The following is a 24,944-nucleotide window of genomic DNA, read 5'->3' as shown; positions in this document are numbered from 1 at the left end:
TTACTGTAATGACAAAATTACCTTCCCCATATTAAAAAATTAAAGTTACTATAGCTAGATATTCGTTGATTACTATCAGTCAGGACTATGCCAAGGACATTGTAAGTCTTAGTGAAATCCTAATGTTAAAAAGTATAGTTATATTTTGCCCTTAACTTTCATAAGAGAATGTTAATTAAAAATGCTTATTTTGAGTAAGTTCTGTGTAATTTACAAACCTATAGTTAACACTATTTGCCATATTTCAATGTATCTCTTATGTGTGCCAAACAAATATTTTATTTAGATCCAGGGAAAATAAGTTTTATATGTCGGTAAACAAGTATGCATTCCTTGATGGAACAAGAAAGACAGTACAGCTGCCAGGACCTCAGATCTAGGTTTTGCAATTGGTGAATATAAATCAGTTCTGTGAAATGTATACCCACTGTTCTTGTGCATACATTTTTAAACTATTTTTTTTGTGGTAGAAGGATAAAAGGACTCTAAATGTTAAGGTTTTGTGTTTAACGTAAACCATCCCAGATATTTCTTGAGACAGACAGAATATAACCATATTGACTTATCTCCCTTTGGATAACTAAATTTAGGTTGGTTTTTTTTTTTCTTTGAGTCCTTTCATGTTTATTGCCAGAGAACTGTAAATAATCATTGATTTTAGCATTTCAACATCATTCTAATTATTAACTTTTATTAAACTATTCTCCCTTCCCTATTTTTAAATAGATCCTATGTACTACTTTATTAGATAATAATGAAAATCTCCTTATTGTTACTTTGAATATTGAATACTTCCTTATTAGTTTTGGGGAAACAGTGACAGATTTATCTTCTGATTTTTATCAGCTTTTTTTTTCCCTTATGTTCAACAGAGAAATCTCATTGCCTTACCTATCAAATAAAGCGCAACTTAAATTATGCAAACAAACAAACTAATTGATTATGTTTCTGAAAGTTTATGTTAACTTACTGTTCTTTCACAATGTTTTCTTCAGGCACTCGAAGATTTCAGCTGCTTGAAAAGAAGTGGCAGGGACAGTGGCTACGGTGATCTCTGGTGTCCTGAGCGTGGAGAATTCCCTGCCCCTCCAGGCCACCACAGGAGAGAAGATTCCTTTGAAAGCTTGGACTCTTTGGGCTCAAGGTCATTGACTAGCTGCTCCTCTGATATCACACTGAGAGGGGGACGTGAAGGCAAGTGGCTTTTTTTGGCTGTCGTTTTTTTATTTGTTCACGTATCAAGAGAGAACTGGGAATAGAAAAGAGTTAAAAAAAAAAAAAAAAAAAGAAACAAAAACTATTTAGGCAAAAATTTCATCAAGAAGTGGATTTTTATAGGAACCTATGTGTAATTGGGAGATTTTTCCAAAATCTTTTCCTCCCTCATAGTGGTGGTAGTTTTGCTTTTTTAATTTCATTTTTAGAGAGGACTGGGGAAAGGAACAGGTAACTGTGACCTGTTTTATCAGTGGTACTCTATCCCACCTCTTTTCTATCCAGATTCAGGTTTAATAATCTGTGGCTCTGAGGCCTATTAGCTGACGTATCTAAACATTAAAAGCAATATAAGATTCTGCAGAAAAGTCTGTTCTAGTTCCTATTTTGTTTTCTTTTCCCCAAAAGATAAAAATAATTCTCTTAAGAAAAAACAGGAAAAATATTTTTATAATTATTCCTGTCCATGAGAAGAAATGATTGCTATCTATCATGGTAGAATATTATGCTAGACTTTGATAGATTGGGTAATGTGCTACCTAACGTGGTGGCAGAAACCCCTCTTTTGGACCTGTCGGGGTGAGAGCTAACCCAGGACAGAGCTAGTGTGACAGGACCGTGTTCATGAAAGTCATTCTGTTGTGGGAGGGACAAAATCCCACAAAATCCTTCTTTCAAAATCCCAAGCTTATGGTCAGTGCAGTTATTTAAATGCATGTCTTAGGGCTACTGGGTAGTGTTAGCGATTTGTGATTGCAAATCTCTAGTTATTCAGATGTGACTAGATTGAAATCACAGAGTTTCTTGAAATATTCCTGTGCTTTTGCCATCATCAACATGAAAACATTGAGAGTCTGGCTGTGAATTTGTCCTCAATTGTTAGGGATTTTACTTTGCTTGTTTATTTTGAATATTTTATACATCTAAATGCCTTTCCTAGCATTTTTACTATGAAAAACCAAACATCAGCAAACTTAAAATAATTTTGCAGTGAACACCCATGTATTCACCACCTAATTCTGTCATAACATTTTACTGTGCTTGCTTTGTCATATACCCATTTTTCCTCTCTTCTATCCTCCCTCCCTCCCTCTCCCTTCCTTTCTCTCTGTCTCTCTCTCTGTTTCTCTCCCTCCTCCCTCTCCCTCCCTCCCTTCCTCCCTCCCTCCCTCCATTAATTTAGTCATCTTATTTCTGGAGGCTTTTCAGAGTACATCACATTTGCCCTAAATATTTTAGTATGTACATCATTAACTAGAATTCAATCTTTGTTTTTCTTCTGGTGTAAAATTTCCATACATGAATTTGCTTTTTAAAAATAAAATTATTCTTTATTAAGCATGGTAACATAAAACCAAATTCTTTAACTTTTAGAGTGGTAGTATTTAAAAATGAAAAATAAAAAGTGTGAAAGTTTATTTAAGCATTAACCTTCATAATTTTTCCTGCATTTGTTGGCTCTTTACCATTTAGATGTGACATTGTCATAGCCCACATGACAAGTGCTGGGCAATAAAGAATACTTTTAATGAATCTGAGTTTATAATCCATTTGAGTGGTTAAAGCTGTAAAAAGCAGAGGCTAAAATTCTGAATCCACTATATTATTTGTTCTGACTGAAAAACCTGCAATATGCAATGTTTAAACTTATATCTGGCCAATAAAGAGTAAAAGGGGAAAAGACTGGGGACATGTGGGCATATGCAGACTTCTCTCAGTTCAAATGCAGTGCTCCAGTGGGGTGGAACCTAAGTCCTCTGCCCAGATCCCTGTCGCACGGGGCACCTGGCGCATGTAACCAAAAGTGGAGGCCACCATCACACCCCTTCCTGTCCTAGAAAGGGGTTGCAGACCTCGTGTAATGAGTGTGGAAGTAAAGTCTCAGTAATTACAACTAAGCAGGGGAAAAAAATGCCAGGGGTGGAGGTCCTAGGTTGATAAAGCTTTTTTGTGATTAGTGTATTAAAATTTTGTCACTCTCTGGATGGTAGTCCAAAATTGAGGGTCACCACAATTAAGGATAATATTTTCAGGATAATTGAATGGCAGTATTATATTTCCTAGTTTTAAATGAAAACTCTTATGATGATATTTAGACAAAAGCAACAACAATCACAACAACAAAAAAACCTTGAAAGACTCTTCAGGGCATTGTCCTAGGCTAAGAAAAGATTTTAACTTTAAAAATTAAAAAGTAGAATAGTCTATTTGTGATTTTATGATTTTACTTGTACAAATTTTGACAAGAGTCATTGATACATTTTTTGGAAATGAGAGAAATGTCTTAATTTTTTTTAGAGAATGGTTCAAAACGTAGCACCAGATTGTTGACTGCTACTCCTCCTGGTCATGTAGCCACTTATACTTTCTCCCTTTTACCATGAACTCTCCTCTTACCTTGTCCCTGTCTTATAGTTGTATATTTAGCCACTTCCTGTAGACTGTTCTCAGTGTTATTTACTGTAGATTCCTGCCAGGCAGGAGGGAGGGAAGGAGACTGCCTTTAACTCAGGTTAACCCTGCAGGTGCTCTGTGTGCTGAGAGCCCATGGCTGTCAGGTACCTGCGCACAGCCAGGCTCTGAGGGGGCCCGGTGGGAAGCAAGTGACACTTGCAAACCTTCACAGATGCACAGGAGGCAGGAAAGAGATAACTCAGCTTGGATCTGTAGTGTTGTACTCTCTTATTTCCTTCCTGGGTCTTTAAAAGAACAGACATTTTTAAAGAAAGCAGATTACTATTTGTATCTATCTGACCTTGAGGTGTATCAAAGGTTATTCTTTTGAATTTATGTTTAAATGATTTTGAATCAAAATACAAGATTCTAATATAATTTCCAAGGCCACCCCCAGAAAAAACCTTGAGTTCTGTGCTCTCATTTGGGTTTAAGACTTGGGATTATTCCTTTTGGACTTTAGAAGTCATCCAGTCCAACCTCATTTCTAATGCATGATTCTTGCTCATAGAGGTCTCATAAGAATCTATCAGAGCCCTTTGTGATCTTGTGCTTTTTTTTACTTCTCTTTCTAGGTCCTCTCTTATCTTTCCCTGCACATTTTTAGATAGCTGTGTGCCTTATTTTAAATTACTAAGTTTCCCTAGAATTACTTTTGCATGTCATTTTAAGTGTGTGACTCAACTGCTAGATTTTATTCACATGTGTTATATCACCAAATCTTATCATGGAGGCAAAGAAGATTGAGAAGAAAAGGGGTTCCGTAGTAAAACTCGGACTTTTCCTGCTTAGAATGTGCGACAGCAAAAGAATGTACTGCGTGTGCCTCCAGTATGCAAAGCAAGTTCTTCCTAATGGATCTTATCACAACTTCATGACAAATTTCTAAAAATATTCCCCGCAGTTAGCAGTGACAGCACTGGGTTTCCAAGGGGAAGACAAAGCAGGCACGCTGTGTGGGTTTCACTTAGACGAAAAATCTGGAGAGTAAAGCAAATTCTTGTGCCTTCTTTATAGGTTGCGAAAGTGACACAGATTCCGAATTTACGTTCAAAATGCAGGATTATAACAAAGATGATATGTCATATCGAAGGATTTCGGCTATTGAACCAAAGTCTGCTTTACCATTCAATCGTTTTTTACCCCACAAAAGTAGACAGCCATCCTATGTGCCAGCACCTTTGAGGAAGAAAAAGCCAGACAAAAATGAGGATAACAGAAGAAGCTGGGCAAGCCCAATCTATGCAGAAGCAGATGGAACATTTTCAAGGTACTGGCATGCGATGTGATTATTGAGTTCAGTATGCTTTGCGAATTTGGTGGGATACTTAAATGTGATAAAAAGAATGGCTTTTAAGATATGTTTCACAGATAATGTATTCCACTAACTCGAATTTTTTTTTCTTACCTTTATGTATCTTGAAGATATTTCTTTCTGTTTTAGAATGTCAGCATGTGTTTTGCTAGGTCTTATTTTAGATGTGTGCTTTTAATTTATGGGTATTTTCCAGCTTTCTAGATGACTTATATTGTTCATCGTGAGCTCTGCTGCACTTCTTCCTTTTTTCCCCTCTGTTTTGATTGATCTTAGTAGACATGTAAAGAATCCTTTAATTTCCCGTCCCCAATTAGCAGAACAGAGTCTGATTTTTCAAATCCAGCTTCCTATCAGAAGGTGTGTGGTTCTGAAAGTGGTTCGGACTCTGAGGATGAATGAAGGTTGCCTGATGTAATTTTGGATAACTTAGTCAACCGTAGATTCCAAGGGAAAAAGAGGCCCAGGAGTTTCATCTCAAAAACCACTTCTCCTAACTCTTGTCTGCAAATATTTTTTCCTTCTGACACAATAGCCACTGGGCTGTATGAACTGACAAGGTCAGGAATATTTGTCCTGGATCTGGATGTCTATTATGCTGCTGATTTTAATTCGGAAAATAACACCCCCACGTTGTTTGCAATTTGTCTCTTTCTTTTAACACAGCTTCTAATTAAGTATCTCTGGCCCACGTGTATCTAGCTGTTCTTGAATTAAAATGAAATGCTATTAAATGCCTTAACTTTGTTCTAGGAGCTGTGGTGATGAGAATGAGAACTAATTTGCTTCCTTCACAGTGGTGTAAACTGTGTGAGCCAGAAAGCATGCCTTTTGTGTTCTGTGTCACAAATGTTCACACAGTGTCTTAACTGGTTGGATGTTTTGAACAGTAACCAGAGGAGAACTTGGGGCCCCAGTGTGGAGAACTGGTCAACAGTACAAGAAACTTCAAAATCCTCTTGCTACTTGGAGGAGGAAGAAAAGACAACAAGCATACCCAAGGTTGTAAAGGACGATCTTTATGTGCGAAAGCTGAGTCCAATCATGCCAAACCCAGGGAATTCTTTTGATCAGTTTCTTCCCAAATGTTGGATCCCAGAAGATGTGAACTGGAAAAGAATAAAACGGGAAACTTATAAACCATGGTATAAAGAATTTCAGGGATTCAGGTTTGTCTTTGTGCATGTTTCTCTTATTCCAGTGTTCATTCAGCACCCCAGCTGGGGTTCTATGTGATTTTTTTAATGGAGAGATAAAGAAAGTCTAATAAGTTCCCTCTAGCATCTATACAACCCATATAATTGAAAACAATTTCTGTTTAAACTTAAAGCTTAGGATCTGGATCTTAAAAAACCCTCTTCTGTATGTAGTCAGAGCTTGGCGTTATTTTTAGTAGTTCTCTTTTTCTCCAATTCTGTTGTCTCCTTCCCTCCCCACCTTTTCTCTGTATCACTCCACAGTAGAAAGAATTCAGACTCTGAGGATGAGGACTCAGGCTCTGACAGAAGCTCCACCATTTTTAGTAAAGTACAAAAAGCAGACCATAGACTAGACATCAGCTGTCAAAGGCGTTCCCTCTTGCTGGATCTAGCTACTAAACGGGCCGTGAGATCACGGGACACCCATGCAGCCGGGAGAAGCAGTGGTACTTCAGATGAGCCCAGGTGCACCTGTCTGCATGAGCCTGCCTGGGTTTGGCCACAGACACCTCTGTACTCGCTTCTGCTGCTACATTAACCTGGGCCTGACTGCACTAAATCATGAAACCTTATAGACTTAATACAGAAGCATACTGTATAACATACTGCTTTCTGTGTGAGAATGTCAGCTTGGAAGTCTGTAGCATTCAACATTCTTCTTTAGCGCAATAATGTGTGAGACAGGATATATTTTACATGTGGTGTAGTTCTTTTCGAAAGCCATTTCCAAAAGGCTTTTTAGAAAGATCACCTAATTTTACAGTGGTGTGTGGAGATGAGAAGAAAGGAAATAACTTTTAGATAGAGACTGGGAAGGGCAGGTCTAGGGAAAACGCAAAGAATAGATTCCTCGATGTCTTACAAAACTTCAGAGCAATTTATTTTCTTTTTTTCTGCTGATTACATGTAGCTATTGCATAAAGTGCATGATACCCCACTGTTGAAACTTGCCAAGATCCTTCCTTCTTCTTTGGGGGGAGTTAGGCCACTGTGGCTCATGGAATGAGGAAGGGGTATAAGAGGATGGCACATGCGTGTGTGTGTCAGGAAGGGATACCAGGTCTGCCTTCCAGCCCTGTCAGTTGGCCTCAATGGCCCACCTCTCCTGAGAAGTGTACTTTGCTCTTGTTTCTTCAAATGGTATCCAGAAAAGTCACAGATGATGGCATTAAATTCGAGTTTGTCTTCCTAGAAAAAGTCCCTGCCATGATCCCTTAAAATATTTCACCCTCAGTAAATGGCTAGTTGGTCTGCTATCTAACTACCTTTTGTCCCCAAACTTAATAAGATTCTCCCTTCCTTTTTCCTTTCTGTGCTTCAGTCAGTTTTTATTACTTCAGGCCTTCCAAACATACTCCGATGACATCTTGTCTTCTGAAACAAATATTAAAATCGATCCCACCTCTGGCCCAAGGGTCATAACACGCAGGAAGAATCTCTCTTACGCTCCAGGCTGTGGAAGAGATGATCTTGCGCTGTCAGCTCTGGATCCTGACTTAGAGAATGACGATTTCTTTGTCAGAAAGACTGGGGCTTTCCATGCAAATCCGTATGTTCTCCGAGCTTTTGAAGACTTCAGAAGGTTCTCTGACCAAGACGATCCTGTAGAGCGAGATATAATTTTGCAATGTAGGGAAGGTGAACTTGTACTTCCAGATTTGGAAAAAGATGATATGATTGTTCGCCGAATTCCAGCACAGAAGAAAGAAGTACCTCTGTCTGGGGCCCCAGATAGGTACCAACCAGTCCCTTTCCCTGATCCCTGGACTCTTCCTCCAGAAATTCAAGCAAAATTTCTCTGTGTACTTGAAAGGACACGTCCATCCAAAGAAAAAAGTAATAGCTGTAGAATATTAGTTCCTTCATATCGGCAGAAGAAAGATGACATGCTGACTCGTAAGATCCAGTCTTGGAAACTGGGAACTACTGTGTCTCCTATCAGTTTCACCCCTGGCCCCTGCAGTGAGGCCGACCTACAGAAATGGGAAGCCATCCGGGAGGCCAGCAGACTTAAGCACAAGAAACGGCTGATGGTGGAGAGGTCAGAGTGTGTTTCTGCAAGGATTTTGCTTGTAATGGATGGTCTTGTGTAACTTTTCTTGTGCAAGAAGGCAGCATCATGTTGCTCAACTCTGCATGTCGTGTGCCATTTTGAAGCATCTTGCAAAAAAATTAATTCGCTTTGAAAAACTTTTAGTCACTTTGTGGGAAAAAAAGTGCAGTTCCATATTTGCATATCTCTAAATCATTTGTTTAGGCTTGTTTAAAAAGGTGTATACCCAAGACTATGGTACTATTCTACAATATGAAGTTTCATAAAAATGTTTTCTAACTATCTTTAGACTTTTATTCTCATGTTCAGGCATTTCTGTAACAGTCTGGTTATAGTTTTGGTGTTGTGTGGTGTTCATATTTTGGGGGGTGAAAGTTTCCCTTAAAATATGGCATTGCAAATTTAATTTAATTTAATTTTTGTTTTTGACCTAGGCTTCTTGGACTATCATTTTGTGACTTATTTTTACTTATATTTTAAAGTTCAGTGCAAACTTTGATAAGATGCATGAATGGTAGTTGCTGTCCGCTGAATTTTACATGTATGTAATTGTGGCCATTTTGTTAATTTGAGTTATGCAACTTGCTTTTTTGAATGTTCAGTTTGTTGAACTTGAGGATGGAAAAATCTGATTAGGTTGAATAAAATTAGTGGATCCAAATCTAATTTATCAGTTCCTGACAATAAGAAGCCTTTTCTGATGGGATTTGTTAGCTTAGAGTAAATTGAGGAAACCTTTCATTTTGCTTAATCTGATTTTCTTGAGATAGGAGATTGAAAAGAACTTGAGACATGAAAATATGGTTGAAGAAGCAACCTTTTGAGATTTATCCATCTCTAGTTAGAGTCTTAAAGACACTAAACATTTAGAAGCTAAAACAAATGGAAAAAATGACTTTTTAATTTTTGGTTTTCTGGTTTCTTAGACTCTTTCAAAAGATTTATGGTGAGAATGGGTAAGTTTTGTGGTTCACAGTGAAAAATCTGTGCATATTGTTTGTTTTTTGTGTGGCTTATTATTGCACTTCTATCCTGGCATGTCACTAAATGGGAATGCTATATGCTGTGCATGAGATTTTTAAAATGGGAAAATTTTATTTTGCAAACTAATGGTAATATTTCTGTGTCTCAGTGCCCAGTGCATGAAGTGCTATATGACTAAATAGTTTCTGTTTTATTAGAAACTTAAAATTCAGCCCCATCCCTTTTCCCCCCTTTTTTGAATTTATTGAGTTGATTAAAAGTAACAAAAGCACTTGCATTAAGATTGAGTATATGTGTTTGGTTGCTACATAGACTAAAATTCTGATTTCTGGATGTTGAAGGCCAAAGAACTACATTTTAGAAAATCTGTGATAAAACAATAATATTAGCATTTACTTCAAGGTTAGAATGCACACAGTTGACATTATCCATATGCTCAGCTCATGGGGAACTTTGTTGATGGGGATGCATTGATCTTCCCTTAATGGTATTTGGAAGTATTTTCAAGTCCTAACAGGGGCAAAAAGTTATAACATGGCTGTGTTTGTTGAGCAAATTTGGCCTTCCAAAATTAAAATCTCTGTAGTTTCTAATATTATTACTGCAAGAACTATATCTATAACCAATTCTTTTTTTTTTTTTTTTTTTTTGGCCTACTGTTGTTTAATTCTGCTTACCTGGTAGACAGGATAACATATGATAATTTAAAACTATCTGGAAACATTTTTTTCATCTCTAGGATAGCTGAAATTTAAAAGTAAATCATTTATTTATTCTTAGTGCAAAATCACATATCAATATCTTAATATTTTCCGCCAAACTTTCTGTAACTTTGTGAATCTAAGGGCTAACAGTTTTTGAGCAAGAGGAAGAGAATTTAAAGATGTCAAGTATTTTAATCTGCCTAAGCCTTAGTACCTAAGTATTTATCCCGACAAGGATTTATTTTGTCTCTAAGAATCTCTAATTTTTGATAGCTTTTTATAATTTTGGTAGTTCAGAAATCTTGGAAGCTACTAAGACTACTGTTTTAAAGCAATATAACCATTCTAGATGTCGGAAGTGTAGTTGTACCATGAACAACTAATTGCAAGTATGTCTCAGATACTGATTTTAAAAATCTGCTTCCCACCGTGCTTTTGATATGCCATGTTAAAGGTACATTGTACCCTTTCCATCTCATCAGTATGATGCTTAAGCATTTGCTCTTCTCAGTTTATCATGAGAAACCTGTTTTAACTTGATTAAAAATCTCTGCAGCTTCAAACATTTTGAATTCTAACCTTCGGAAGCATTTCTATTTGTAAATATGACTTCATAATGTAAGCAGGTCTGAGGAATAGTTATTTTTCTTAAAGGGGATACAAGTACCCAGAGTACAAGTATGTGAGGGAATCTGAACATGTACGACCATCTCAATGACTGTATATGTTCTCCTTGGTGAGGGGGTAAATTATATGACTAAGGTAAGAGAAGGAGAGAGAAACCTAAAGCGAAAGCTCAAAAAGCTAAGGATTTTTCTGGATTATAGCTTGCAGCAGCAAATGTTTTCTGTAGACTATTCTAAGCTAGTTTTTTGGATACTACAGTATTTGTTTTAAAGTCTATTCTGCGTGTAGTTTAGTGCCAAGGTAACTATACAAATAAAGCAAGATTGTAAATTGAGACTGAATAATGCATGACTTTTCAAATAATGGAAAATAATATGAAAGTGTCTTCAGAAAACTCAAGTGTGTTTTAGGCCACTTGAAATCAAATCTATCACATAGGATTTTTTTTTCCTATAGTCTATCAGTTACCAATGCCTTTTCTTAAGTTGATCTGCTGTAATGAAAATAAAATATAGATTTAAATTGGATTAACTATAAGCTTTTCATCTAGAACTTGTTTCATGTTTGTGTTGGGTGATATTTCTCTGAACATAATGTACGTTGTCAAGCTTGGCATACTTACCTGGAAAAGCATTATTGCTCAACATCTTGTAAATGAAAAATAACTGCCCATAACACAAATGCTTTCTTTTTGGTAAGGACCAGGTTAAAGAGAAATGTGCAATATATTTTGAAGTCTTAGACTGTTATTAATAATTTCTGGCTGGCTTTTTATTTGACATTTAACGCCTGTCAGTTTGTTTATTTTTAGCAAGATGCATTGTATGTGGCTATCATTTCTCGTGTGTGCTTTTGTGTTGCATGGATTTATGTCTGTATGGTGTCATGAAATTTGAAAATGTGGGTTTTTTCTTTGGCAGATGCTATTAATGACACAAATGTGTTGTAAGGCTATATAGAAATAATCTTGTAGTGTGATTAAGCCATTGAATCTGCTGCCAGTATCAACAGGAAATGAATACTGATTCAAGATGAAGTTGTAATGAAAGACAACTCAGACACCGGTATTTCACTTATAGCTTTGGCTAAAAGAATCTTTAGAATTATAAAGACATATAAGATAGCAAAAAGGAAGGGAAAATAAAGCTGATATGAGTTACTTTCTGGGAATTTTTTCCCTGCAGGAGATATTGATAATATCCGGAGACATTTTTTATTATCCTAACTGGGCAGGTGGGGGTGTGTGTGCTACAGGCATCTACTAGCACCTTCACAGCCAGGGTTGCTGCTAAAGATCATATAATATACAGGTGGGTTCCCTGTACAAATAATTTTCTGGCCCCAAAATGTCAGTAGAGCTACTAGTGAGAAACTCTGGTTTAGACTATAAATCTACCAATCAAAAATCCTCATTACAGTGCCTTATTCTAGTTTATGGTAATTCGAAAGCCTTGTACCCAGGTTTTAGCATTAATTGCTCTTCAGAGAATTTCTATAGTACCTAATGAAAATATATTAATACTTAGAGGCACATAAATAAACACATTCACATCTCCCTCTGAAAGTTGGGGACCTTTAAGTTAGTATCCTGGAATTTCTATTAGCTGTGCAAAGCTATCAGTGGTTTTTGTATTTGGGAAAATTTGCCACAGGTTCGTTCTTCTTGATCCCTTACTCCTTAGGTATTCCTCTGTAAAGTTCCTGAAATTGCATTATAAAATGAAACACCATAACGCCAACCAAAAAGTGCCAGGACCATAGTAGGTGATCTGCATGGTGGGAGAAGAAAATAAGACTTAGTGATCTTGTTTCTGTGATTGACACCTTCTTCCTTAAACATCCCTTTTCTTCCTACCTTCCCCTTAAATGCTATTTGAAAAATTCTTTTCAACTGAAAAGACAGGATGTTTGTATTTTTTGGAAAAATATCCAAATGCGGTTCTAAGTTGAAGCCTTACCAAATAAGAAAATACAAGCGAAGCAGGTAAATTTTTTTTCATTTTTTTTTTTTACACACCCCTATTTGATATTGTCTGTATAAGAAGCAGGTAAATGAATTGTAAGAGAATCATGATGTGATTTGCCAGCAAATAGCCCCTCATTCAATAAAATGCACTAGAGCTGTGCAGTCTTTCATAGTTTTCCCAAATAATTTTCCTGACGCTATCTTTGGTGCTTATCTCGATTCTGTGAAGTAGATAGACATGTAGGTGTTATCTGCATTTTAGAGAGGTGGAGAAAGAGAAACAAACATTGCAGCTTGCCCAAGGGCATATAACTGGTGAGTGGTAGAACCGGACTAGGGCTTTGCCTCGTGAGATAGTCCACGTAGACTGCTTGATGGTGTTGCCGGCACACAGTAAACTCACGGAATAAATATTATGCTGTTAATGCTGATAAGGAAGGAAAGAATTCTTCATGATCTGGCTGAGAGATTCCTGTACTCCAAAAAGTTCTAGGTTTTATCGTGACCTCTCTGATTTGAAATCTCTTGGAGAGAGAGCTTTTGGGAGATCCCATGCAATCATGTTTGCTTTTATAAGAATTGGTATACCCCCCGCACCAAATGGTTTTAAAAATGCCATCAACACAACCATATCCAATTCTCATAATAATCCCTTCCTCACTTAGCAGATGAGGGACTGAAGCTCAGAGGTGAACTGATATGTGTTAGGTTGTGGTGAAAACTGGTGCCACAGCTGGGCCTGGAGCCCTCCCCTCCTGCCTGGTTCCCGTGCCTGGCTCAGCCTGCCATGGAGTGTGCTCTGGCTCTATGGGGATGATTTTATACACACTAGGAAACAAATTGAGCTCACATGCCTGCCGTACACAGGGACTTGTCTACTCCAAATTGTATTTGGCTCACTTTGTTCATACTAAGGACCTCCTGTGAGCCAGGCTCTGCTCAGTGCTGGGGTGCACAAGAGAAGGATGTAGCCTCTACCCTTGATGAGCACGTTTCGTGGGCAGACACGTTAACATTTCATAGTGCAGGAGGATGAGGACTAGAAGTGCACCCCTGGGAGGTTTTGGGCCAGTCCAGACCATGTAGCCTTCCTTTCAGCAAAAGATTATTAAAATATTAGTATTTCCATTTTTGTTCTGGAATTTACATAACCTCACGTGTCTAGATTCCCGTTGTTCCTTAGTCCTGAAAATTTTTTCCTGCCTCTCCTTACTGAGTCCACTGTAGTGTTAGCTCAAATAGCTTTATTCTTTGCAGTATGATTTAAGTGAATTTATGATCTCAAAGTCACACAAATCAGTTTTATATGTAGTCATACCTAGTTAGATATATTACACCAATAGATCCCTATATATTCATGTATTTCCTCACATATTATCTGTATATAATTTATTCCTTAATATTCCTTAATAAATCCTATAAATTTTTCTTTATAGAACTTTGGATAGTGGTAATAATCTCTCAAAAGGAATTGGAAACACTTCAAGTATAGTATATTTTGCTTAATCAAATATGGCAAAACCTACCTCATTCTTACCACAGATATTAAATGAGTATATCCTTCATGGCTTGTGCTGTGTTAATGTGTTTTCCTCCTAAGCAACATATGACTTGTGAGGAAGATCAGCTAAACGTGTACATGTATGTGTGCACTATATATAACGTAAGGCTGAGGGTTAAGTACTATGAAAAAAGTATAGCTATAAGAAATTACTCAATGGGGTACATCATATGTAACTCAGGTGATGGTTACATTATAAGCCCAGACTCCGTAACTATGCACTGTATCCACATAACAAAACTGCATATGTAACTCCTTAATCTATAAAAATAAAAATCCCCAAAAAAAAAAAAAAAAAAAAAAGTATAGCTAAAGCGTTAGTGGAATTGAAAGAAGGGACAGACCACTTTTACTATGGAAGAGCTAGGAGGACTTTATCAAAGTGGTAGAATATTATATAGATCATTAATTTAACACACTTACTGAGCACTGACCATGGGCTGGGCTCTCTTAGGCACAGCTGATATGCCAGCAAATAAATCAGTGAAAATTCCTTCTTTATAATCTTACAGGGCAAGGCAAGTGATATGTAAACAAATACACACTTCAGATGGCAATAAATGCCATAGAGGTAAAAGGGTAAGGAGGAGGGTGAGCCAGGGAAGAGGGGTGTTCACTGTTTCTTGTAGGGTGGTCAGGGAAAGAAACACCGAGGGAACATTTAAGCAGATGCCTGGAAGCGAAGGAAACGCCATGTGGATATTTGTATGGAGAGCATTCCCGATAGATTGAAGAGCAGTGGGAGCGGCAAGTGGTTTGAGCAGAACCAGGAAGCCGCATAGCTGGAACAGAGCAAGTGGGAGCCTGGTGTGAATGAGCATGGAGGGAGGGAGGGACCAGGTGAGGTCGGCCTTGGAAGAACCTGCTTTTAACTCCAGTGAGATGAGAGGAAAGTGGTAGGTGCTGAGTAGAGGCATCCATAATCCGAGCATAGTCTGAAAGGATCTCTCTGGCTGTTGTGTTCAGAATATGCTGTTGGACGGGATGTCCAAAAAAGCAGGGAGATTGCCATTGTAATCCAGGTGGGAGATGGGATGTGATTATTGTAATCATAATAATCCAGGTAGGAGATGCTTGGCTTAGGGTGTGAAATGGTGGAGGCAGCGAGAAGTGGTTTTGTCCTAGATTTATTTAGAAGGTAGTGTGACAGGATTTACTAATGGGATCAGTTATGATGTGAGAAAAAGAGAGGGATCCAGGGTGACTCCAAGATTTGTGACCTGAAGTGGGGAAGGATGGAGTTGACTTTTACTGAGATGACCAGGTTGTGGAGTGAACAACCATGTTTTTAGTCTGTATCAATTTAAGTTTGAAATACCTGATAGACTTCTAAGTGGAGAATGCATAAAAAGTTGTATGTACCCAACCAGAGTTTAGTCTAGCAGGGATCCTAAGGAAGGAATGGCATTTAAAAAGGTATATATTCTGGTGAAGGGCTTTTGACATGGAGGGAACAGCTGAGGAAGGACCTCCACTGGCCCTGGAGACTCGGTGATACTTTATGAAGCTATTTTGGAAGTCCAGGTAAGAGTTGACTGTACTCTGATCTAGGGTATTGGCAGTAAAGATGGAAAGAAAGAGACGCTAAATGAGAGGACTTGATAACTAACTGAAAGTGGGGAGTAGGAGAAAACAAAGGTGAAAAATGGTTCTTAAGTTTCAAATGTGGATGATCGAAGGGCAGGGAACAACATTAACAACCACAAGAGGAAAAGCAGGTTTGGGGACAAGATCGAGCTTAGCTAAATCAACAATAACCATGTGTTTTAGTGAGGTATGGTTCACAAAATCCCTTCTAGATATTATTTCAGTTGGTACTTTTACAATTAAAGTGCCTAGGAGATATCCATGCAGAAATGTTTATTCAAGTAGCAATTGGAAATGATTCAAAGGAGGGGCTGGTCCTGAGCTGTAGATTTGAGAGTCATTTTCATGGAAGTTATAACTGAATTTCTGAGCTAGGTAACAACAAGTGTAATATGAAAAATGTGATGGCAAAATATTGAGGAAGGCAGGGTTTAGGTGCCCAAGAAGAAGATGTAGAGTTAGTTACTTAAATAACTAAAAGTATAGTCAATTACAGTGAAGTAAAATTAGCAGTGTAGTATGGCAGATCTATAGGAGAGCGCATTTGGGGTATCTTACCTTCAAAAGCTGTCTCTCTCTCTCATTTCTGCCAGTTCCTGAATACTCAGACCTAACCTCTCTCCTTCCCAGAGACTGTCCTCAGGTCGTCTTCTCCCTTTCTCCTCTGGTATAGTTTCCCAACCCCTGGTGTGTGCGCGTAAACAGCATATAGTGCCTGTGTCCAACACCCCACTCTGTTCACTGGTTTCTACTGTAGATTGTGCTCTTCAAGAGCTAAACCTCACTATATCCTCAGGGAGGTGTTACAAGTTGAATGCATGAAAGCTGTCTTAATTTTTAAAAAAGACTAGAGAGGTAGTTATGACAGGCAGTTAGAAGCTACCAGTGGTGCTTTGAGAACAAGTCCAGTGCAGTGGTGGGGCAGATCTTACAGAATCTTTGAGAAGCAGCAGCACATTTATTCATGGTATTGAACTTCAGGAGAAAATATCAGGTAATCATTAAATTATTTAATAAGTGCACAGAAAAGGCAGCCAAATCTCAACAGCTTATCTTTGAGGGAGGTAGAGAAATAGAGATGATTCTAGTGTGACTGATAATTATTTTCTAAAGTAATCCTTTTATGCATTGATGTCTGTAAATATGAACACTAGATTATGTTTTATCAGACTTGTGCAAAGTTAATCTAACCATTTTGTGAAAAAAAAATTCACACTTAAATTGAGTGCAAGGCTCTTGTTTCTGCGTTTTGGAAAAAAACACCATTTATCTTTGTAGTGCTACTTCTGTGATACTATCACTGAAGCGTCTAGTTAGTACAGCAGAAATTTAGGTGGAATTTCCAAATATAAGTCCAACCTTCCAGTTTTACCCCTACGTCTGGTCATGTGAACTTTGGTAACCATGGGTATTCTTGTTGTAGGAGTAAGTCCATGAGTGATGTCAGCGCAGAGGATGTTCAGAACTTGCGTCAGCTGCGTTACGAGGAGATGCAGAAAATAAAATCACAATTAAAAGAACAAGATCAGAAATGGCAGGATGTGAGTATTCTTTAGGATGGGAGAGGGGAGAGAGTATTTGACTTTGCTTCTCTTAAAAGAAAGTCAGTATCCTTTACAAAGAGTTTAAAACTTTTTTGGCCTATTACTGTTGTATATTTTAAAGGCCATTGTAAAAAATATAATAGGATGTTTATCTTCTAATAAATAAAGATGCTTCCTGGCAGTATTGTTAACTTGTTTACTTATTTTGGTGGTTGAATTTGGGATTTGAATATTAGTTATGCTTAAGATGGGAAAAGACCTTGCCAAAGTTTAGGGGTAGAAGAGAGGCAGGATCTAGCACAGATCTTGGCATCAATAGGGAGAAAGGAAAAGAGTTCTTAAGAGTTAATTAAGGAGATTTGGAGAGAAATAAGTAGTATGACCCAGAGTAATATTTTGGCTGAAGAAGTCATTATTTAATATGAATCAAAATTAGGTATTTTCATAAGGCTGACATGTATCCAGGTGTTTGTATAGATGTAGACTCGATCTTTAGTTTTGATCCTGAAGAAAAAAGCTTGACTTTTTTTGAATAGATTGTTATAAACGGAAGGAATATAGAGAAACACAATGGATAAACTATTGTACAGAGCAAACCCAAAGGAGTTTGAGGACAACTCTATGGTAAGAGTTGAGTGGTAACATGAACACAAGGGCCGGCTATAGTAAATCTTAATTTTCAAAGGAATTAAAGTTTATGAAATGAAGAAGAAACCCCTGCCTTGGCTAAATTTTTAAATTCTAGTGCTTTTAATTGGGAACTCAATTTAATTGTAAAGAAACAGTAATTCAGTGTCATTTGGTCAAGATACATGGTGAATTTTTTGGTATGAAAATAAATATTGAGGGGTTATCCATTAGGTTAATTCAGATGAAAATTCATGGTAGTTATCCTATGGGACTAAATGCACGCTCCTTTTGTTCTCTCTGGAAATAGTTTATAGGGTTTCAGGCTGTTTTTAAAGCAGGAGTGGATCTGTGGACTCCCAAAGGGTATAAACCAAACTTACTTTGTATGCCCTGGGGTGAGGTTCAGTTTAGTCTGAGACATTGAATATGCTTCTGTTTGGGCTGGAATGCCACTATCAATTCTTAGCATGGCATTTCTCTATTTTAGAGACAGAGAAGTTTGTACCTTCCAAAATGTCTTACAGCTCTGGGTGTCAGAGCTAGCCTACATTGCTAGGGACAATTGAAAAGCTGAATTAGGTTGATTGTAGGGTCACCCAACTAGGTTAGACTTATTTTCCTGGGGATATGGTTGGCTTGTTTCTGCAAGATATTCCTTAATGTCCCAATTTTTGTGGACTTAACCCTTCTGAAGTCACATACTTGGGTCTCACCTCCCTGGTAAAGCCTTTCCAAATAAACTCTCTCCTGCCCGAGGTGGAATTGACCATTCTCTCCTTCGGACCCGCCACTCTCCCATGCAATTGACCATGCTCTCCTTCAGATCCCCCCACTCTCTCTGTCGTGCTTATTACTGAACTTCTACGTGCATATCTGTCTCTCCCTTCTAGACTCAGAGCTCCTCAAGGAGACCCACATTTTATTCCTCTGTGTATTTACAGTCCCGAGCACTGGGATGGCTTCAAAGTAGGGCTTGAGTTTGTGCTTGTTAAATGAAAGATGGGCTGTGCATCTGTACTTACTCATTACAATCATGTTTCTGTTTCGATCTTACCAGTGAAACATGTCGTTTCACATAACAGCCAGGTTTTGGGAGTGAGATGAAAATGAATTTGAAACAGTTCCTGATCCATCTAACCGGCACCTAATTACAAGCATTTAGCATTCTTTGTGAAGTGGGCAAGGAGGCAGGCACTTTCTGGGAAAACAAAAATGGGGTCTATCTTATTAGGTCAGGTTTGCCAGGCAGACACATGAGATAAAGGCTTGGTACAGAAACGCTGGCTATAAAAAGCAAAATTAGGGCACCTTGGCATCAAGTTGAAGTGAACAGTTTCAGTGATGTAATAGGATACTCCGGTGTGCTGTCGCTGCTAGAAAGGGTGTGTAGAAATTCAGGTATGCCCGTGCTGATGTGATTTTCTGTCAGGACCTTGCAAAATGGAAAGATCGTCGAAAAAGTTACACTTCAGATCTGCAGAAGAAAAAAGAAGAGAGGGAAGAAATTGAAAAGCAGGCGCTTGAGAAGTCCGAGAGAACCTCTAAGACGTTTAAGGAAATGCTGCAGGACAGGTAATAAGACTATGAATGCATCTCATGGTTGGAGATGCCATTGTTAGATATTTTTGTGTAAGTATAGTATGACATAAGTGCTCACCAATGTTAAACTTTAACCAAATATGCAGTAAAACGTTCAGGATTTTGCTCAAGTATTACTGAAATAGTGACTTAGAGTAACCGAAGAAATGAGTACTTAAAATAGGATATGCATTATTTCTTTTTACGTTGTGCATTCACATGCAGAAGTGGTTGGTGCTGGCTGTATTTGATACAGAAAATATACTATTTACTCTTTTAAAGTGAATTTAGGAATGGAATAGTCTAATGAAATCAGCTGTCACTTTTAACTAAATTGTGTAAAACATACCAAAGTTCTTTTTCATGTTTAGTGGTACAATTCAGATTATATTTTAAAGGAAGTTTATATAAACATGAGTATGTGGAGTTTATTCTTTGTATTGCAACATAATAGTATAAAGGTCAAATTTAAACTTTCCTATAAGGTAGTTACTATGTGAAACCCTAGGATATTTACAGGTTAGAGAGAGGGCAAATATGCTTTTAGAATAATGTCAAAAGGAAATATGCTGCCAGGTGAAATTAAACAAAGCTCCTTTTGTGCCCTAAAAGCCAAGGAGAAACACAGTTTCATTCACTTAAACACAATTCAGTTTGCTTTGGAGGTAGGTACTTCTTTCTAAATGGGAGAAATGAGGATGCTTCATGAACTTTTCTATAAGTATGAATGGTGACTTTTAATCTGTAATAATTATCCATGTAAATTCTGTCAAGCTGTAGGAAATAGTATACTTACTTGATCTTAACAAAAGCCAGAGTCTGTTGTAGTCTTTTATTTTATTAAATTATTATAGACTTTATGTAGCAAAAAAACTCACGATGGTGTCAAGGAATCCACAACTTTGGAATGTTGAAATTGGTTGTCAATTGTATTATAGCGTTTTAAATATGAGAGAGTTATAAATTTTTGTGAATAATCCCTTATTAAAATTTCCTTATTTTCTTATTAAAATCTCTTTACCATAAAAAAATCCCTGTGAAGTATTTGAAAGCTTCTTTAGTAAAACAGTCAAGTTCTTATAACCTTGGTTTTGGCATTAAAAAATAAATATATGCTTTAATCTTCCATTAGTGTTGTGTTGATTATTGTGTGAAGTCAGTATTTTTATTCTGAGTCCAATTTCTATGTTAATTACTGTCCACCTCTGTGTGTCAAAATTTGTAACTCTATGATGATGGTGTGTTTCTTTTTGCTAAGGGAATCCCAAAAGGAAAAGTCTACAATCACACCAAGGAGGAGAATGTATTCTTATGATGATGTACTGAATGAAGAAAACCTACCCTCTATACTGACTATGTCAGAAGCAAGTTACCAGAGTGAGAGAGTGGAAGACAAGGGAGCAACTTATCCTACAGAAATTCCTAAAGAAGATTCTACAACTTTTACAAAAAGAGAGGACAATATAACAGCTGAAATTCACCTTCCTTCTAAAAGCCTGGCGGAAGAGCAACACCCAGCCTCTTTGTCTGCTCAGCGTTCACTGAGCACACAAATGGCGTCGACTCATGTTTCAGCTTCCCTCCCTAGAAGTTACCAGAAAACTGATACAGCCAGGTTAACATCTGTGGTCACACCGAGACCTTTTGGCTCTCAGTCAAGGGGAATCTCATCACTCCCCAGATCCTACACGGTAAAAAATGTTTCTAGTTCAGTTAGTCTGTTCTGAAGAGCAAAATGTTGGTGAATGTATGCAGAGGTTGGAGTTATATAAACTTGATATGTAATATGTACATAACTTATATCTAAGCCAATTCCATTTTATGCCAATTTAGATTCAATGGAAATGTAATGCTTAAGATATAGAAATGATGCAGAATGTATTAAACTTTAAATTCTTTGAAAGTAGGGTTAACACATTTTAAAGAATGAATAAGATATAAGGCATAGCGTTATTTCTTAGTGTAAATATTTTTCCAAATATAGCTTTTATGAAGTATTTGGTTGAACAATATGAAGTTGCCAGTGGTTTCTTTTTGACATACAAAACATTAATTTCATATGGTTTAACTTAAATATTTTCAGGTTAATTTTCTGAAAATTGAGAAAATTGCTTTTTCCTGATTTCCCACTTCGTGAGAACTTGAAATATTTGAATATAAGTATTAAAATGTATCTTATTGTTCAAATATATGCATTTCTATATATAAGGATTTTGAAGGATAATAGAATATTGATGCATTATTCCTGAGAATGAAGTGGTACCACATATCTGACAGTGGGTATGTTCATCTGAATTATGTGAAAGGAAACAATATGGTTTTAAAATTAATGTTCAAATTCCTTTTAGCTCTGCTAATGTACAATCCTGAAACCTAAAAGAGAAAATATAAAAAATTGAGTATTTGGGGTGAGAGAAGCCTACCTACACTAGCCAGGAAACTCCTGACCATTATAGTAAGGAAAATATAGACATGTTTCACATATAAAAATTATATGGCAGATACCATTAATCTAGTAAAAAGACAATTTATAGACTCAGAGAAATATTACCAAAATATAGATGAAGTATAATATCTCTAAGATACAAAATATTTCTACAAATTGGTAAGGAAAAGATAAACACTAGAAAAATGGATATAGAAAACCAGTGGCCAATTCAAGGGAGAAGCAATTTAAATGGCTGATCACTTAAAGCACACAGAAGCATGTTCAGCTTCATCAGAGCAAGAATGAGGTGTACGACTCTTTACCCATCATATTGATAAATATTTGAAACGTTGTAGACGCCTAGTGTCAGCAAGGATGCAGAGAAACAGGCATTCTTATGTGTTACCTTGGGAGTGTGTTGTTACAATTATTATTTTTTTTTTTTTGGAAATTATATACATAAAACTTTTGTTCCAGCAAGCCTACTTTTATAAATCTGTGCTATAAAAACAAAAGTGCCAATTATAAAGATACATGGGTATTTGTTGCAATATTTTTGAAAGTGGCGGAAAATTTAAACAACTTTAAATGTACATTAAATGAATAAATTGTTGATGTCCATACTATGGCATATTCAGCAATTGAAGGGACTGGTTTAGAGTTCTGTTGACCAGGAGTGATATAAGTGAGCAAAACAAGTTTCAGAAGTCTTTATATAATATGAATACTTTCGTGAAAACAATTCTTGCCACTACATGTGTATATCTGACGGTGTGAAGGACAAAGACCATACTCCAAACTTTTTAGCAACAGTTATTTTATTGTGGGAGCTATGTTAGTTATTTTCATATTTTAAAAATATTAATTTAATAAGTTTTAAAACAGAAATGAAGGTAACAGTATATCAAGCTTAAAATGTTTTCTTACTTAGATGGATGATGCTTGGAAGTATAATGGAGATGTCGAAGGCATTAAGAGAACTCAAACCAATTCAGTCAGTACCTCCGCACAACACCTTGAAGCCAGCCAGCTTGCCACGAGCTCATCGAGCCAGAAGGAGGCAGCAGCAGCAGCCGAAGATGTGATAAGGTTGCCCTCTCCTACACCCTCCTTCTCATCTCTTTCCCAAGACCAGGCTGCCACTTCTAAAGCCACACTGTCTTCACTATCTGGCCTCGATTTAATGTCTGAATCGGGAGAAGGGGGAAACTCGCCCCAAAGAGAGGTCCCAAGATCACAGGTGAGTTTGGATCTTTATCATCCATGGCTCAGACACTTACATATTTAAATCTGAAAGCCTCTACGCATTAGAATCTGGGCTGATAATGTGAAAAATGATATTGCAGTTTATTTTTAACAGATCTTGGAGAAAGTAGGTCTCTTCCAACTCTGAGTTTATAGATCAGATAACTCTTGTGGTAAGTGTATAGAGAAACTTTATGGACCAGTCTCCTTGGTGTTCGGCTGGTGTTTTCTCTATTCCACTTTTCATTGGCTCTTGCCTCATGCTACCCGTGCCCTGTAGTACCAGGTTGCAGGTGCGGGAGTCACTGAAAGGTTTTAGCTGCAGATCTAGCACACATGTGGGTAATAAAATCCCCTTCCCAGGAGAATTAACTGGCCACAATGAGAAATTGATGCACATGGTAGGTGCTGGCCTCTGGGGACATGATATTTCCATTTCTGTCAGCTTAACATTATAGTGACTTTTTTTTTTTTTTTTGGAGACAGAGTCTTACTCTGTTGCCCAGGCTGGAATGCAGTGGTATCATCGTAGCTCACTGCAACCTCAAACTTCTGGGCTCAAGTGATCCTCTTTCCTCAGCCTCCCAAGTAACTGGAACTACAGGCATGTGCCACCACACCCAGCTAATTTTTTATTTTTATTTTTTTAGAGACAAGGTCTCGCTATTGCCCAAGCTGGTCTTGAACTCCTGGCCTCAAGTGATCCTCCTACCTTGGCCTCCCAAAGTGCTAGGATTACAGGCATGAGCCACTGTGCCTGGCCTCCAGTGAATTTTAATGCTAATTAATACTTTAGAATGTCTAGAATTTTGGATGGCTCCTTATCTCTTGTTGAGAATATTGAGGCTTAGTTGCAATATGATAATTGTGTTCCTTAAAATTTGGCGTCCAAACAAAATATACCATCAGATGAAGAATGACTGGAGACAATTGTAGTTTTTATTAAAATCCTAATAAATGCCTTTTCAGAGAATTATCAGTTAATAAATGGTATTTTGGGCCTACATGTAAAGCATACTAAAAGTCTTTGTTTAGCAAACAGAAAGCTTCTCTCTTTTAGAAGAACCGTTGTTAGGCAATTTGATAACTGTATGAACCCCTTAGCGTGGAGGAGCTTTTGTGGTTGTTTGGCTTGTTCTAGAATTCCCTGTTGCCTTGCAAAACATCAATTATATACCTTAACCTGAGTTACACATGAAATAACATGTGAAATAATATGATATAGCATATTTATTTAGTATTATTGGAATTTTACTTGTATAGGAAAAGTTTAAACTGTTTATTCTCTGATTATAAGGAACTCTGTGCTTTAGAAAGTTTGGAAATGCAGGAAAGTATAAATAATAAAAATCACTTGATAATTCCATCATTTAGAAATGATGATTGTTAAGATCTAGGTATATTTCTTTCAGTTTCTTCCAGTCGTATTTACAAACATATATCTAAAAACAATTTTTTCAGCTTGATAAGATAATTAGTTGTGAGTTATTGTCACATTTTTAGAAAATTAGAAATCTATAATCATTATAAGTCTCAATGGTTGAGACCAATAGCCCGTGTTATACTTGGGGAACAAAAGGTGCTAGTGGGTGAATAATAAAAGCAGAAACAAGTTGTCTTTTCTTTTTATGAACATGTATGTTTGCCTTCACCTTTTCAAATAGCAAATTCAACAAACAGCCTGATTACTGCGTTGCACATCAGGTGTGGGTACCTCCCTCAGGGTGGCATCTGACTAATCCTTGGATTAAGGAAAAGAGGCTAAGTGTGGCACATGGGTGTGTCCCAGGTTATTGCAGTTTAGAGGAGCCTAAATTAATGTGGTACTCTTTCAGCTTTCATCATTAATGGATT

The 24,944-nt window shown here is 37.2% G+C and overlaps 1 protein-coding gene across 6 annotated transcripts in view; it reads left to right on the top strand.

The window, feature by feature from the left end:
- The window catches only part of LMO7 (LIM domain 7), a 194,396-nt gene that overhangs the window by 137,583 nt on the left and 31,869 nt on the right, over window positions 1-24,944 (top strand). For 4 of the 6 annotated variants that reach the window (XM_069467663.1, XM_069467664.1, XM_069467667.1 and 1 more), the window contains 9 exons: window positions 996-1,194; window positions 4,687-4,939; window positions 5,875-6,153; window positions 7,505-8,224; window positions 9,163-9,192; window positions 17,089-17,206; window positions 19,269-19,411; window positions 20,676-21,108; window positions 22,777-23,085. In XM_069467663.1, the coding sequence (XP_069323764.1) occupies window positions 996-1,194; window positions 4,687-4,939; window positions 5,875-6,153; window positions 7,505-8,224; window positions 9,163-9,192; window positions 17,089-17,206; window positions 19,269-19,411; window positions 20,676-21,108; window positions 22,777-23,085 (2,484 nt within the window). The remainder of the gene's footprint in view (window positions 1-995; window positions 1,195-4,686; window positions 4,940-5,874; window positions 6,154-7,504; window positions 8,225-9,162; window positions 9,193-17,088; window positions 17,207-19,268; window positions 19,412-20,675; window positions 21,109-22,776; window positions 23,086-24,944) is intronic. The other 2 variants (XM_069467668.1, XM_069467669.1) reach the window with 2 other exon arrangements.

The sequence above is a fragment of the Eulemur rufifrons genome, chromosome 4 (assembly GCF_041146395.1).
Source record: "Eulemur rufifrons isolate Redbay chromosome 4, OSU_ERuf_1, whole genome shotgun sequence".
Classification (NCBI taxonomy): Eukaryota; Metazoa; Chordata; class Mammalia; order Primates; family Lemuridae; genus Eulemur; species Eulemur rufifrons.
This window is presented reverse-complemented; position numbering and strand designations above follow the sequence as displayed.